Source organism: Peromyscus leucopus, chromosome 1, assembly GCF_004664715.2.
Source record: "Peromyscus leucopus breed LL Stock chromosome 1, UCI_PerLeu_2.1, whole genome shotgun sequence".
In the NCBI taxonomy this organism is placed as follows: Eukaryota; Metazoa; Chordata; class Mammalia; order Rodentia; family Cricetidae; genus Peromyscus; species Peromyscus leucopus.
In genome coordinates, this window is record NC_051063.1 from 97403587 (window position 1) to 97417307 (window position 13721).

Below are 13721 nucleotides of genomic sequence, written 5' to 3' on the forward strand. Positions count from 1 at the left end.
CTCTATAAACAGACACATTGATGCTGGAGTCTCTGACATCCCTTAAAAATCACATATCATGGCCTTGAAGAGGTGAGATCAACTAAGAGATACCTATTCTAGCTGCAACCAGATTAAGAAGGCATTACATAGAATCTCATCTAAAATGAGAAGTGGAGGCTGTCGTGGCTGCAGGTGGTAAGTATTTAGGGGAATACAAGTTTCCTGAGCAGACTGCCTACCTGTGCTAAGTTGGCAGGCACATTCATAGGCCCTCAACTTATTTATACAATTGCCATGAAGCAATTTCTCTAAGACCTAGAGAGCTCCTTGCTGCAAAAGAGTCAGAGCTCCTAGCGCTGACAGGGCCATGATTTCTATGTTCCCCTTCATTGTTCTGAGAGGAACAGGAAGCCCTGGACTCCATCCATGCTTGTATGTGCGTATGTGTACAGCGGCATGTACGCTAAGAAGCTAAGCACCATAATGCAAAGAACAGTGAGGAACTGGGTCAAGAAAGAAAGTTCTAGATAAGGGGTTCCCAGAGCCATACTTCTGTTGTCCAGCCCTTTGGGGATAGCTGAAGTGCTTTTTAAACTTAGAAGAGCAGGAGCCAGGCACTATTTGTTTACTTGCTTTTGTTTATTTTATTTTAATTTTATTGTTTGTTTGCTTGATTTTTGTTTTCCCTCAGATCTCTGTGAGCTGGCCCCACTGGGATTGACAAGGGTCTAAGTGGGACCCCCGATGATAAGGAACATATAGGTGAGGCCTGGAGCTTTTGGGGTTGGCCAGTGGCAGAGTAGTCCTCAGCTCTCAGCTCCTCCAGAGCAGGGGTGTCTACAGCTCACATTCTGCTTGGAGATAACTGGTTCGAAGTATTGTTGATTCCAGGGAACAAGGTGAAGTCACCAGTTTTAGAGACAGATTCTGGACCTGAAGATACAATTACCCAGGGGTTATGGGGTAGGCAGGGAGATTAAACTACTTGAAACTATTCCAGTGTATAAACTTGGTGTGTGGGGTTCTAGCCATAAAATACTTACTCAGTTTCTGGTGGGTGGACACAGTGGTTGGCACTGTCTAATTCCCAGGAAATGGGAAATAAAACAACATACATATGGAGGCCAGAGATTGAAATCAGATTTCTTTCTCAGTTACTTTTCATCTTAAAAATTATTTTATTATTATTAGTGGGAGAAGCAAGCAGTGCCTGCCACCATCCTAAGAAAGGCTTATGCAGTCATGTGGGAGACGAAGGGGATCTTCATCTGCCATCAAGGAACCCCATGCTGGCCCATGGTATTGCCCAGAGCTGCTTTGCTGCTGTTCACCTTTTATGTGTCCTTGACTTCGAGAGGAGGACCAGGGCTCACCTTCTGCACCTCCCAGAGTACCAGGCTGCCATCTCTTTGTCTGCTTTTCCTGGGTTTCTGCTGCAGGTTTTCCCTGGTAGGGCAACTTTCTTACCGGTGGGTTAATTTTTTTCTCTTTGATTATTTTCTTTTTCTTTTTTCTTCATGTTTCATTTTAGTTCTTTCATGAAAGTTCTAGCAAGGGAGATGAATTAAGATAGGTGAAGGAACAGAGATGAGCAGTGAACTAGATCATTCCATTGGACAGGACAACTGCAGGAGAGATGCGGCAGAGGGTACCATGGCAACACCAGCAATGTGAGGGCCTCCTGCAGAGGGGCAGCTGACGACTTTTAGGTTCAAACTAGATTTGGTAAAAATCCCTCTCTTAGTTAGCCACATTGATTCTTTGTGGAGTGTGGCGATATATTATGTACCCTAATAAAATTTGCCTGAATATCAGAGAACAGAACAAGCCACTAGATTAAACGTAGAGGCCAAGCAGAGGTGGCACACAGCTTTAATCCTAGCACTCGGGGGAGATACGTCTGGATCTCTGTGAGTTCAAAGCCCCCCTGGACTACATGAGATTGATTCAGTCTAGGAGAGAAACAGAGTCAGGCAGTGGTGGCACACACCTTTAATCCCAGTACAGCACTTGGGAATCACATGCCTTTAATCCCAGCACTAGGAAGGAAGTAATATGGCTGGGAGGAGAAAGGTGTGTAACGTGTGAGGCTGCAGGAACTAAAGGCTTCCCAGCCGGAGCCTCTTTTGGCTGAACCCTTTTCAGCTGAGGACTCCGAGACATTCAGTCAGAGGATTCGTGGGATTGGTGAGGCGAGATGTGGCAGTGGCTTGTTCCTTTGTCTCTCTGATCTCTCAGCATTTACCCCAGCATCTGGCACCAGGATTTTTATTACAACACCTATTAGGTTTTGTGTTACAGTGGAGTCTTCTAAAGAGGGACAGACAACTTCTATCTTCACTTCTTTCTCTAGGGACAATCCCAAGCATGGCAAGGTCCTGTCTGCACCCTCAGTTGGTGCAGAGATGAAGGAAAACTTAGGTATCCACTCTAACTTCTTTACTGTTAGAATAGTGATAGTAATTGTAGTTGTCATCCATGTTTCTCACATCTGTCATGTTCTATCACTCATAACCAGTTGCTTTTTTTAGCTTATGCCATTGAATTCGATATGGATAGCCCTTTCCCCTTTTCTATCCTTTCCTAGCCATTGTCCGTGCATGCTAAGCATTGTATGTGTTTTTAAAGTGGCAGCCATCTAGGCTGGGGATGTAGCCTGGCAGCTGAGCACTAGACTACCATAGTCAAGGCTCTCGGTTTTACCTCCAGTGTCAGCTACCTAGGGAGTTCTTTGACTCTGTCACTTCCCTATCCCCACTCCTATCCCTACTGTCTCTCAAGATGACACCATTGGGTCATACCATTTTCCATTACTGTTTAACTCTTTCCCCCTTGAATTTGGGCTGGTCCTATTACTTGTTGCCGACACACTGCGTGTTGCAGAAGTGATTGGTCCTTCAAATGTTATTGAGAAGAACCAGGGCCTCCTAAAATGTTAGTTCTGGCTGCTTTAGAAGTCTATTGGGCAAACTCCATGATGTGAGGAAGCCCAAGGTTAACACGCAGAAAGAAAGGCCCATTCTCCTGCTATCTTAGTTACTGCAGCTGAGGAGCCAGACATGGCCTCTAGCCCAATCAAGCTTTCAGATGACATCAGCTCCAGATGCCATCTGACAGAGGGGGAGGGGGGAAGCAGTCAAGCAACCTACAGAATCAGAAGAGTCAGTACATGACCATTTAAGCTACTGTAGTCTGTTAGGATAGCAGATGTGTCTACTTCCAGCACTCATGAAGCTGAGGCATGAGACCTGCAAGTTTGATGCTAGACTGAGCCACAGAGAGAAACTATCTAAAATACACACACACACACACACACACACATACACACACACACACACCCCAGAACATCACTCTTATCTTGTTTTTATCATGTTTTCTTATACAGTAATGTATATTTAGAACACCCATCATTGCAGGAAGCCATTCTCCATATCCGTCTGTTCGTTTTCTTTGAGTGTAATTGATTTTTCTTCTTATATGAAAAATTGGTTACTAATGGCCACAAAGAGTTAAGATCCCTAGAGAGTTTCAGAAACACACACATTAGAAAAACACCCATCTTGTCAGTGCTAGTTCATGTGCTGGACATTACACCCTTGCTGAATGCTCATAGTTCATTAGTCCAAGAGACATTTTAGTGGCAACACACCTAGGGCAGATTTCCCTGAAGTTGGGGCAGTAAGAAGAACTGGGAATTGTTGGGAGGACACCTGGCCTCTTTCTCTCACTCAGCACCAGATCTCCCCAAAGGGTTTTCCTAAGATCTGATCAAGGTGTTTCTCTTTCCACCATGATTTCCAGTTTTCCAAGGTATTGTAGTATCCTTCTATCCTGGAAAAAAATGCCAAAAAACCATCCCCTCCCCAATTCAACGAGACAACGATTTTATTTTTCAAAAGGAATATTTACTAGGAAACTAAAGGGCAACCAAACAAAACACAAGAGAACAGAGGCAGAGTTGCAAATGAGCTGAGGGAATTCAAATTGATAGCCAGCTTCTGGTCACAGCTGTACTGGCTAGGTAAAGCTATCCACACACAAAGCCATCTGTTCACCATGTGGGCAGTTTTCTTTGCCTGAATGCCCCTGCAAAGCTATCTTTGAGCCATTAGCTTATTCACTTGTATCCCAGGGCTGCTAGCTCAAGGCAAGGAGATCCTGAGCAGGGAACAATAGGCTACCTCAGGATCTCCAGCTTGGGCTCCCATTGCCAAGGACATGTCGAAGCTTAATGAGATGGCTGCCTGATAATCTTTTGCTGGAGCCATTCTGGTTTCTTTGGGACCATTCTCCTAGGCGCATCTGCCTGGATCTAGTGACAATATTTCTGTACACTATCCTGTTGGCACTCGCCCTTCATACTTTGGTTCTAAACACTGGTATGATGGAGGATGTCTGAATGGGAAGGGATTGGGTAGAGAGAATCCATGGGGAGAGAAAAGTGTGTTTTTCTCATTTTATTACACATAGACAGAACTGAGGTTCGCTTTGAACCCCTTGCAAATGGAAGTTGGAAAGAGATGGGAGTTGATCAGGCAGGCTGGGGAATACACTAAGCTTGAGTGAATTAACATTGCCTTACACAACCAAAGGCCTCTACCCTTTCAAGACCTGACAAGATCTGACACTGGCACTAGGATTGTACTAGGTGTGTATGGCAACCAGAACTTTCCAACATGTCATGATGCTCCATCTATCCAGTGCAACCTACATTGAAATGTGAGTGGAAATGAAGAGAAGGCTTTTTCTAGGATGGTTAACTGCAACCCAACTCTGGATTCTGTTTCAGGACTGTATGAAAGGTAAATGCAATCATGGAGTAGTGATGCAGGTGTGTGGAGAAGGTGCTTTGCACCTAAAATGAGATAGGACCTCTAGGTAACAGCTCCTGGTCCATTCAGGGTATGCTGAGGCCTTTGGTTTCATTTCGTGGAGGGAGAAACCAGGAGGATGAGGTGCAGAACTGGCAGTAGACTGGTTCAGAAGGATGCTGGGTAATGGATGAGCTACCCTGGGGAGAGCCCTTGGTCTTCATTCTTGTAGGTATTTCCATTCCCCAAGTGCTGTAAAAGTGATATGTGTCTGAAATGGGAAAGAGACTCTGTCTGTGGCTGCCCAAGTCTATACTATGGGCTATTACATATGGAAATACCCAGAAGGCAGTTATGTCAAGAAAAACCAAAAGCTATGTCTTTTCTTAGTGGATCCTGTGTCATCTCTCAGTGATCTTATCTCATAACACATACTCCTGTGCCCAGGAAATAATATTCCAGAATGCATATGCCATTGAGGGGAATGATTCTCTAATAAGGAGGACACATTTCATTCTAGTAATACCACCGCTGGAAACAAAGTAGCTGCTGGCTACCTGGAAATAATGTTCTAGAATCCCAGAATCTGTGATGAATGTGAATGAAGTGAAGAACAGCCGAGGCTAAGTGGGACTCTGCCATGTGCATGGGAGGGGTCAATGAGTTTGCTATGAACTAACTTGCCTTGCATGAGACTTCTCCAGGCTTGCCTGACCTAATATTCTCTTGAGCCATTCCTTGGAAAATTGGAGCACTTTTTGGGGTAGAATTATTCTCTGAAGACAGTCATTAGCTCACAAGTAGTAGAGTTTAGATTGAAATCTGCTGCCTATTTAGCACCTGGATATATTTTTAAAAATATTCTGTCCTTCCAGGGCATTCAATTAAATAACTTCTTGTTAGACTGACCACTACCAGGACCAGTATCATGCCCATACAACCAAAGGCCTTCCATTAGCCACTAAGAGTCTTGGTACTCAGGACTTTCACTATGTCACTTGCTTTCTTCCAGAGTCCAATTTGGTTTTTGACAGTGAGGGATGAGCTTCCCTAGAGCACATCAGCTTGGACCACCTGAAGAATTCACCAAATCCAATTTGGAAAGAGGGCCAGTTATTGCTGTGGTTACAGCTGAGTATGACATCACTGGAGTCATCTGGGTGTCGCTAGGTGGGAAAGTTACTTAAGATCTTTGTTACATAGTTGTCCGACTGTGTCCTTGGCACAAGCAGTCTTCTTATCCATAGTCATCGTTTCTGTAGGAAGAAGAAGCAAAGAGTGATTGGTTTTCATGTGTACATCTCTAATGTGTACCAAACAAATACCAGGCACTGTGACAGATGTTGGGAACACAAAGACTGTATGTGAGGTATTCATCCAGATCTCAAAGGATGCATAAAGGGATAAGAGAACCATAGAGGTATGCATAAACATCTAAAGAAGTCTTTGAGATGACTAAGGGGATTCTGAAGTGTAGTTATCACCTAGACTGAAGATGAACTTGGGCCATTTGGCCAGAAGAGAGAGCCTCATGCAGGGGCAGGAAAAGAACCTGGAGCTATGGAAGGGTTATCAGAATTGAGGTGAAGGGAATGCATTGTGAGGAACAGAGCAGTAGCACGTATGACCGGGCTAGAAAAAGGGGGTTTTGAGTGATGAAATATCATAATACTCAATCCTTGTTTTCCAGCTGCACAAGGTACACAGATGTATGTACATGCATGTGTGTATTTTGCTGGGGATACAGCCCAGGTCTTTGTGTTGGACAAGTGTTCTATCATTAAGATATATCCCCAGCCCTGAACAGTGAACTTTCTTAGTAGAACCTCAGACTTAGAGAAGCAGGTTCTCTTGTGTTGCTCACTCAACCCAGTATTCTACTGAAATTCAATTCATGATGTCACCATTTAATACAGATCAAGGGTATGAATACAGCAGACACACAGCGAGAAGGAGAGAAACCAAAGTGACTTCTGAGGATATAGCAACAAAACTTTATGCACAACCTGAGAGAACAACAAATGTTTTCAAATTGGAATGTATGGACTACATTTCAGAAATCAAAGGTCTGCAATAAAGCTACAACATAAGTGAAATAATTAAAGCCAGACGTTGGAAACAGAAAGCCACATCTGGCTTTGAAGTATATACATTCTTGTATACACACAAATCCCTCAGGAAAGCTGTATTTATTTCTGAAGGTAGCAGGGAAGGGCAAATAGATATTTGTCATTTGAACAAATCTTAACACATTGCCTTGGGTACATAAACAAGCCAGTACAGAGGTGTTCAGACCCAGGAGTCACCTCTCTACTGGTCTGGTTATGCCCTGTCTGGAGTATGTTCAGAAGGCTAGACTTTTTCCCCCCTGCCCTCTCCCCACCTCCCCTCTCCCCCAAATCTAAACTCCCTCTACTCCCTTCAGAAAAGAGCAGGCCTCCAAGGGACATCAAACAAATACAGTACAACAAGCTACAATAAGACCAGGCACATACCATCACATCAAGGCTGGATGAGGCAACCTAGTAGAAGGAAAAGAGTCGCACAAGCAGGCAAAAGTGCCAGCGACTCCCCATCCCCACTGCCAGGAATCCCACAAGAACACCAAGCCACTCAGCCATAATATATATACAGAGGACCTAGGTCAGACACCTACAGGCTCCCTGATCTCTGTGAGCCCCCATGAGTCTCGGTTAATTGATCTTATGGGTCATGTTCTTGTGATGTCCCCAACCCCTCTGGTTCCTTCCATCCTTCACCCCTACCCCTTGCAGAATTCCCTGAGCTCTGCCTGACATTTGGCTGTGGGGCTCTGCTTCTGCTCCCATCAGTTGCTGGATGAAGTCTCTCTGGTCTCTTTGATGACAGTTCTGCTAGGCTCTGTCCCAGAACACTCTTCAGGCAGGACAAAGTGTAGGTCAAAGATTTTGTGGCTGGGATGGTGTCCCAATCCCTCCACTCGAGGCCTTGCCTGGTTACAGATGGCCTGTTCAGGCTTGGCATCCCCCATTGCTAGCAGTCTTTTCTAGGGTTACTCTCGTAGATTCCACGAGGCCTAGACTTTTAAAACGATTTCCCATATCCAGGGAATCAACTGGCAGAGGCCAGTCTGCCAGCGACCCAAGTAATAGCATCGCTCCAGCTGGACACTGGAGCTGCAGCGGACTCATCTGGTGCCTTTGTGTGTGTAATAGTGGTCTCTGGCATAGCCTCGGGGAATGCTATAGAGTGGTCAGCTAGTTTCTCTCCTGTTTCAGATGAAACCCTCCTGCTCAGTGAGTTTTCTGGGACCAGCCCTGTCAGGGTCTAATGTCCCTTGTTTTTTCTTCCTTGGATACTGTCACTAGGTTCCAAAACACTTGTGGCCAGGGACCAAGCCCACAGGCTGACAGGAGAAAGGAGTTTTGATATTTCTGAAGGAATTGCTGGCCATCTTTATTAATAGTCTTACAAGAGAAAACTTCTAGAAACGCACCCACTCCAGGGAAAGTCAGATGTCCAGGTTATGTCTGAAAAAATGTAGTTTGGTTATCTCAGGAGAATCCTGGGTTTGACATGGATGGCTTACGCTCCCACCCAATCCCCTTTTGTCTCTCCTTGAGATGGGGGAGGAAGACAGGCTGGAGAGATGGCTCAGAGGGTAAGAGCATTGACTGCTCTTCCAGAGGACCTGCGCTCAATTCCCAGCACCCACATGGTGGTGACTCACAACTGTCTGTAACTCCAGTTCCAGGGTACCTAACACCCTCACATAGACATACTTGCAGGCAAAACACCAATGCACATAAATAAAAATAAAGAAATAAATTACTTTAAGAAAGAAAGAAAAGATTGATACAGTTCCATCAAACAAAGCAAAGTAAACATATTACAACATCTTTCTGACTTATATCATCCAATGAGTTGCTTCTCACCCAATCTTTTTATAAAAAGATCTTAGGGGAGAGTTTTCTCTAGTTCAGAATAGCACTGACCCAGTGGGATTCGGTAGGGATGGGAGGGTGGAGACAGAAATGGTGGTTTAAGCACTGTGTGTCCAATATAGCCCTTGCTGGTTCCAGGGCTACCACACTGAGCACAGCTTCTTTCTCCTTGTTATCAGACCCAATGGCCTTCCAGGATGTGTCATGGGTTTGGAAGGCTTCAGAAAATTCAGCAGTATGACAGGAAGTGGTGGTTACAATCCAATCTGACCAGAAAGATTTCTAAGTGAATTCAATTGTCCTGAGACATAAGGACTTGATTGGAATTAAATTGAATTGAAATCAAAGATGAGAACTGTCTCAATGAAAACTGTAATGTGCAATGACACTTCAATCACAAAAATGACAGCTGATGTGAGACAGGGCATTGGAAATGACCCCAAATTAAGAACATAGAAAGATTGAGTGGAGTATTCGACTATATCTTCCTGTGAATTTGAAAATGGGTTCTGATTACAGGAAGTTTCCAAGGGTTTTGAACTAAGAAGTCTGTCAAAAATGGAAATGATTCTTATTGTCTGATCTTATATGTACTTAATATTGTATTAAAATTTTTTAATCTAAAAAGTGCAAAATCCTCAGCATTTTGTTGGTTACTGATTAATACAGCTTTACAAATATTTATATAAAAAAACTACTGTGTACACTTCTCACCTAGAATCAGGTGAGCACCTCCTTCCTCAAATATTGCATTCTTCTTCTTTTTTTTTTTAACTCTTGTTTTTCCACTGTAAAGCTAGCATGTTAAAAATAAGACAGTGTGTGTTAACCTGTGGGTGGGGAGGTCAAGCCCTAAAATAGGACCTACTGCTATTGTACCTGCTAGGTGGACACAGTATCAATGTGACTTCTAAGTACTTTCTTGAAACCCTAGTGCATCTCTCGGCCCTCCTCAGATGAGCTTCTTTTATGCAGTTGACTTTGGTTTATACAGAGGCTACAATGAGTCAAAGTGCAGAGAATGAGTGACCTTGGGGCTCAGTTCTAAATGTGATCTCTACATCAGCCCCATCACTAGGGAACATGGTGGGAGAGAGCTGGAAAGAATGCACGTCAGAGGTTGGGGAGGAGTGTGTGAAGCAGTGTCTCCCAGACATGGCATGCCTGATGAACTTGTGAACTCACTGCAGCTGGATACCTGTAACAGACCTGCACACCTGGTAACCCTTCATTATGGAAGCGGGAGGGCTGATGAGGCCTCGCTCCTCCGTGAGGGACTAATGAGTTATTGGTGGCCAAGGGAAGAAGAGTCACTTCCTTCAGTGGTAAGTGATAAGCTCCTCTGATTAAGTAAATAACCTCCTGTCCATGCCCAGGCAACCTAATTAAACTTAGTGGATCACACACAGCAAACATTGAAGAAATTAGGAGGGGGGTGTGCTGGGAAGAAGAGTTTTAAGAGGAGGAGAGGGGATGGGATGTGATAATAGGGGGGTAAAAAAAAGACTATAATTCATTATATAAGCGAATGAAACTATAAAGGAATAAAAAACTAAAACCAACAACTAAAGAAATCAAAGAAATAAATTAGTATAAGTAGAATGGCATTTCCCATCAGGAGCTTAGGGTAACAACTTAGAAAATGGAAATGTCCATTTGGGTAAAGATGTTAAGTACCCAGGTTCCATCTTAACAACTTTGTATACCCTATCTCATTTAATCCTTTCTCCAAACCTTTATGTCAGATGGGCAATTACATTTTTCCTCCAGTGAGATTAAGGGATCTGATGAAGGTGGGAAGCAGCAGGGCCAGACTCTGCCACCATAGGCCTAAAAGCATGCTCTGGAGGAACACACTAGGCTTTGCCTGCTACTGCAGAAACTTTATTTAAAAAGAGGTCTTAGAGGGCTGGAAGGATGCTCAGCAGTTAAGAGTGTGCAGAGCTCTCATAGAGGGTCAGTTTGGTTCACAGCATCCATGTCAGGTGGCTCACAATAAGTCCAGGGGAATCCAATGTCCTCTTCTGGTTCCCATAGGCACCTTCTCTCACATGCACATTATAAAAAATAAATAAATCTTTAAAGGAGTCTCAATCTGGAAAAGAACTGGAATAGTTCAGATGTTACAAGAAAGTGAATCAAATCCATTGTCAAGTTGGCTGTGAGGTGAAAAGTGGCAGGCACACATGTGCATGTGTGCGTGCGTGTGTGCGTGTGTGTGTGCATGTGTGTGTGTGTGTGTGCATGTGTGTGTGTGTGTGCATGTGTGTGTGTATGCTACTCCTACAGAGGAACACACAGAGGCAAGGCTCCAGTAATAATGCCATTTAGAAGGTAAATACTATATTTTTTCAAATGAGGTAGCACAATAGATAATTACTAAAAGGCAAAAATGATTACTTATTAAGATCAAGTGGAAGATACATGCAGTGTGTTGCTCCAAATTTGTATATTACATTTACTCATCAACAAATTCAACAAACACTCACTGAGCACCAGAAAACAAAGATGACCCATGCCTATTCACCTCTTAAAGAGTTCAAAGCAACAACGAGATAGCAAGGATAACGAGTAACTCTCAGCAGAAGCTCTGACTGTGTGCTCCACATGTGTGTGGGACACATGACACCGTCCATCCAAATCACAGAATTGGAAGGGAAAATATTAGGATAAAAATTGTGTCAGGATGGAAGTTCAAGGATATACGTGATAAACTGGATTACGAGATTAAAATAAAAAGTCTGAATTGTCTTCTAGTAGAGGGACATGGCTTGGTTGTAACTGCTATATTGGGACATCTTCAGAAGAAGTTGCCCTCTAAGATTCTTCTTGGTAAAATTCCCCCAGGAGGCAACTCATGCCCTATCCCGTTTTTATGCAGTTATTTTACCGCTTCAGTTTGAGATGCAAGTGTCTAGATGGCCATATGTATTTTCCATTGCTGTTGAAGACCTAAATTGTAATTCTATTCTTATTAATGAAAAAATTAACTTTGCAACAACAGACAGGTACAAAGCATAAAAATCTGTGAATGGTGAGGTAATTAAGCTTTTGTTCAAATGTATTTACTCAGGAGCAATGCCTTTTTTGTGATACTAATTCTGTCTTAGGTTTTACTTCAAACTTATTTATTGAGCTTTTTTGAGACATGGTCTCATGAAGACCAGGCCAACTTCCAACTTGACACATAACCAAGGCAAGCCTTACATTCCTGATCTTGCTGCCTCCACCTCCAAGTACTGGAAGCACAGGCCCATACTGGAACCATTATGCACAGCTTATTTGTTGTGTAAGCCACATGCTTAACAATCCACTGTACTAGAAAAATGACAAAATTCATCATTTTAAAGGATATATTTAGGATAAATTATTGTTTCTCTCCTTTTTTGGGGTGTGTCTATGTAGCTCAGGCTAGCCTCAAACTCTTGGCAATCATTCTGCCTTAGCCTGTGGAGTCCTGGGTGTGCACCACCATGCCTGGCTTTAACTAGATAAAGTCAAAATGCTCAGGAAAGCATCTTCTAAGCTGATTTCAAAGATATTGATACTAACTGAACACAAAGGTTTGAGGTCTTATGTTTTAAGCATATGAGTTAGGTGTTTGAAAACCACTTTGTTTAATACATACTATGCTGCTTGAGGCACGTGATGGAATTACATTTTAATTCAGCAATTACAGTTCAAGGGGCTTCAGCCTACCAACTGCTTAAACAGTACCTGAATATTTAGGATAATTTGCTTGTTAGATTTGTAAAATACTGTTTCTTCATATAAAAATGCTTAGGAGAATCATGAAATTGATTTTTAGAAGTTTATGGATATTCTGTTAAATTAAGGAGTTGAAAAATCTAAAAAGTAAAGTGAATACTTTAGTGTAAAGACAAAAACAATTATCTCACTAGTTCACACTGTTAGAGCATGTGCTAAGGACTGCTCTGGACTTTCACAAGTAATTTACTCACCAGAACTATACTGAGGCATGCATTGTTAGTCTCCCTATTTTATAAGCAAGCTCACCACACCTGTAATCATCCCTATTTTATTTTTATAAAACTACCTGAAATACTTCACAATATGTTCCTTGATAATGTTTATTTTCTATTTCTCCCATAAGAACGTAAGTTCCATTAGGGTAAGGATTTCTGTCTACTCCTACCCTCAAATGTGTCTTCAGCACCCACTGTAAGTGTTCAGTTGACATTTGATGAACAAATACTTGAAGTCAGCATTTCTATCCTCAAAATGATTGTTTCAAAGGAAGTCTGGCTGATATTTGCTTGAACAGAATGTCACAACACAGCAAAGTATGCCATGCAAACGGTAGTCTTGAATGATCAGGGAGATAAGCTGACAGCTATGCAGAGGGCTGTGATCCTAAGCGTCAGGACTTGTGAGTGTTCTAGAGGAAGTACCTGGCCCACCCCAGTCTGCCTTTTAAGCTATGATAAGCTGATGAGGACCATCTGAGGCATTAGGCTTGAAGCTGTAAAAATCTCATCTATAATTAGGACCTTGACTGCTGTTGTCTTTAATGTGTTGTCCAAGACTTGGAAAAGTAAGTGTCGCAGAGAAAGCAGGGCTCAATGAGTGCCAGAGAAAAGAGAACGTCAGTTTGTACAGCAGTGCTCACTCATTTTTATGTATTAAGAGAACCATGACACTTGAAGATTTGAAAGTTGGCATGCAGAGTCTGTAAGAACTCAGCAATCATTTTACATATCATAAGATGGGAGAGATTGGTATTCCACCCAACAGAAATGTACTCAGTGCTGGCTCAACCAGGCATTGGGTACAGATTACGCAATGATGAATAGCATGCTCCAGCCTCAAGCAGCAACTGGAAGTGCTGGGGATGACACAGACACAGATGACACAAATGGCACCAAGTACTATGTCAGAGTTGGACACAGCAAGCTAAGAAAAGAAGCACAGACAGAGACCATTTACTCAGACTAGAGGGTCTTCCAGTTATTTCCAGAGAATGGCAGCCAATCATATGCTAAAA

General features: G+C 42.9%; 1 protein-coding gene across 1 annotated transcript in view; it reads right to left on the bottom strand.

Annotated features, from left to right (window-relative positions):
* Nucleotides 1-4772: 4772 nt before the first annotated feature.
* The window catches only part of Syt9 (synaptotagmin 9), a 175233-nt gene continuing 166284 nt past the window's right edge, over nucleotides 4773-13721 (bottom strand). Inside the window, exon 7 of the mRNA XM_028859867.2 lies at nucleotides 4773-6049. Within this exon, the coding sequence (XP_028715700.1) occupies nucleotides 6041-6049 (9 nt within the window). The 3' untranslated portion in view covers nucleotides 4773-6040. The remainder of the gene's footprint in view (nucleotides 6050-13721) is intronic.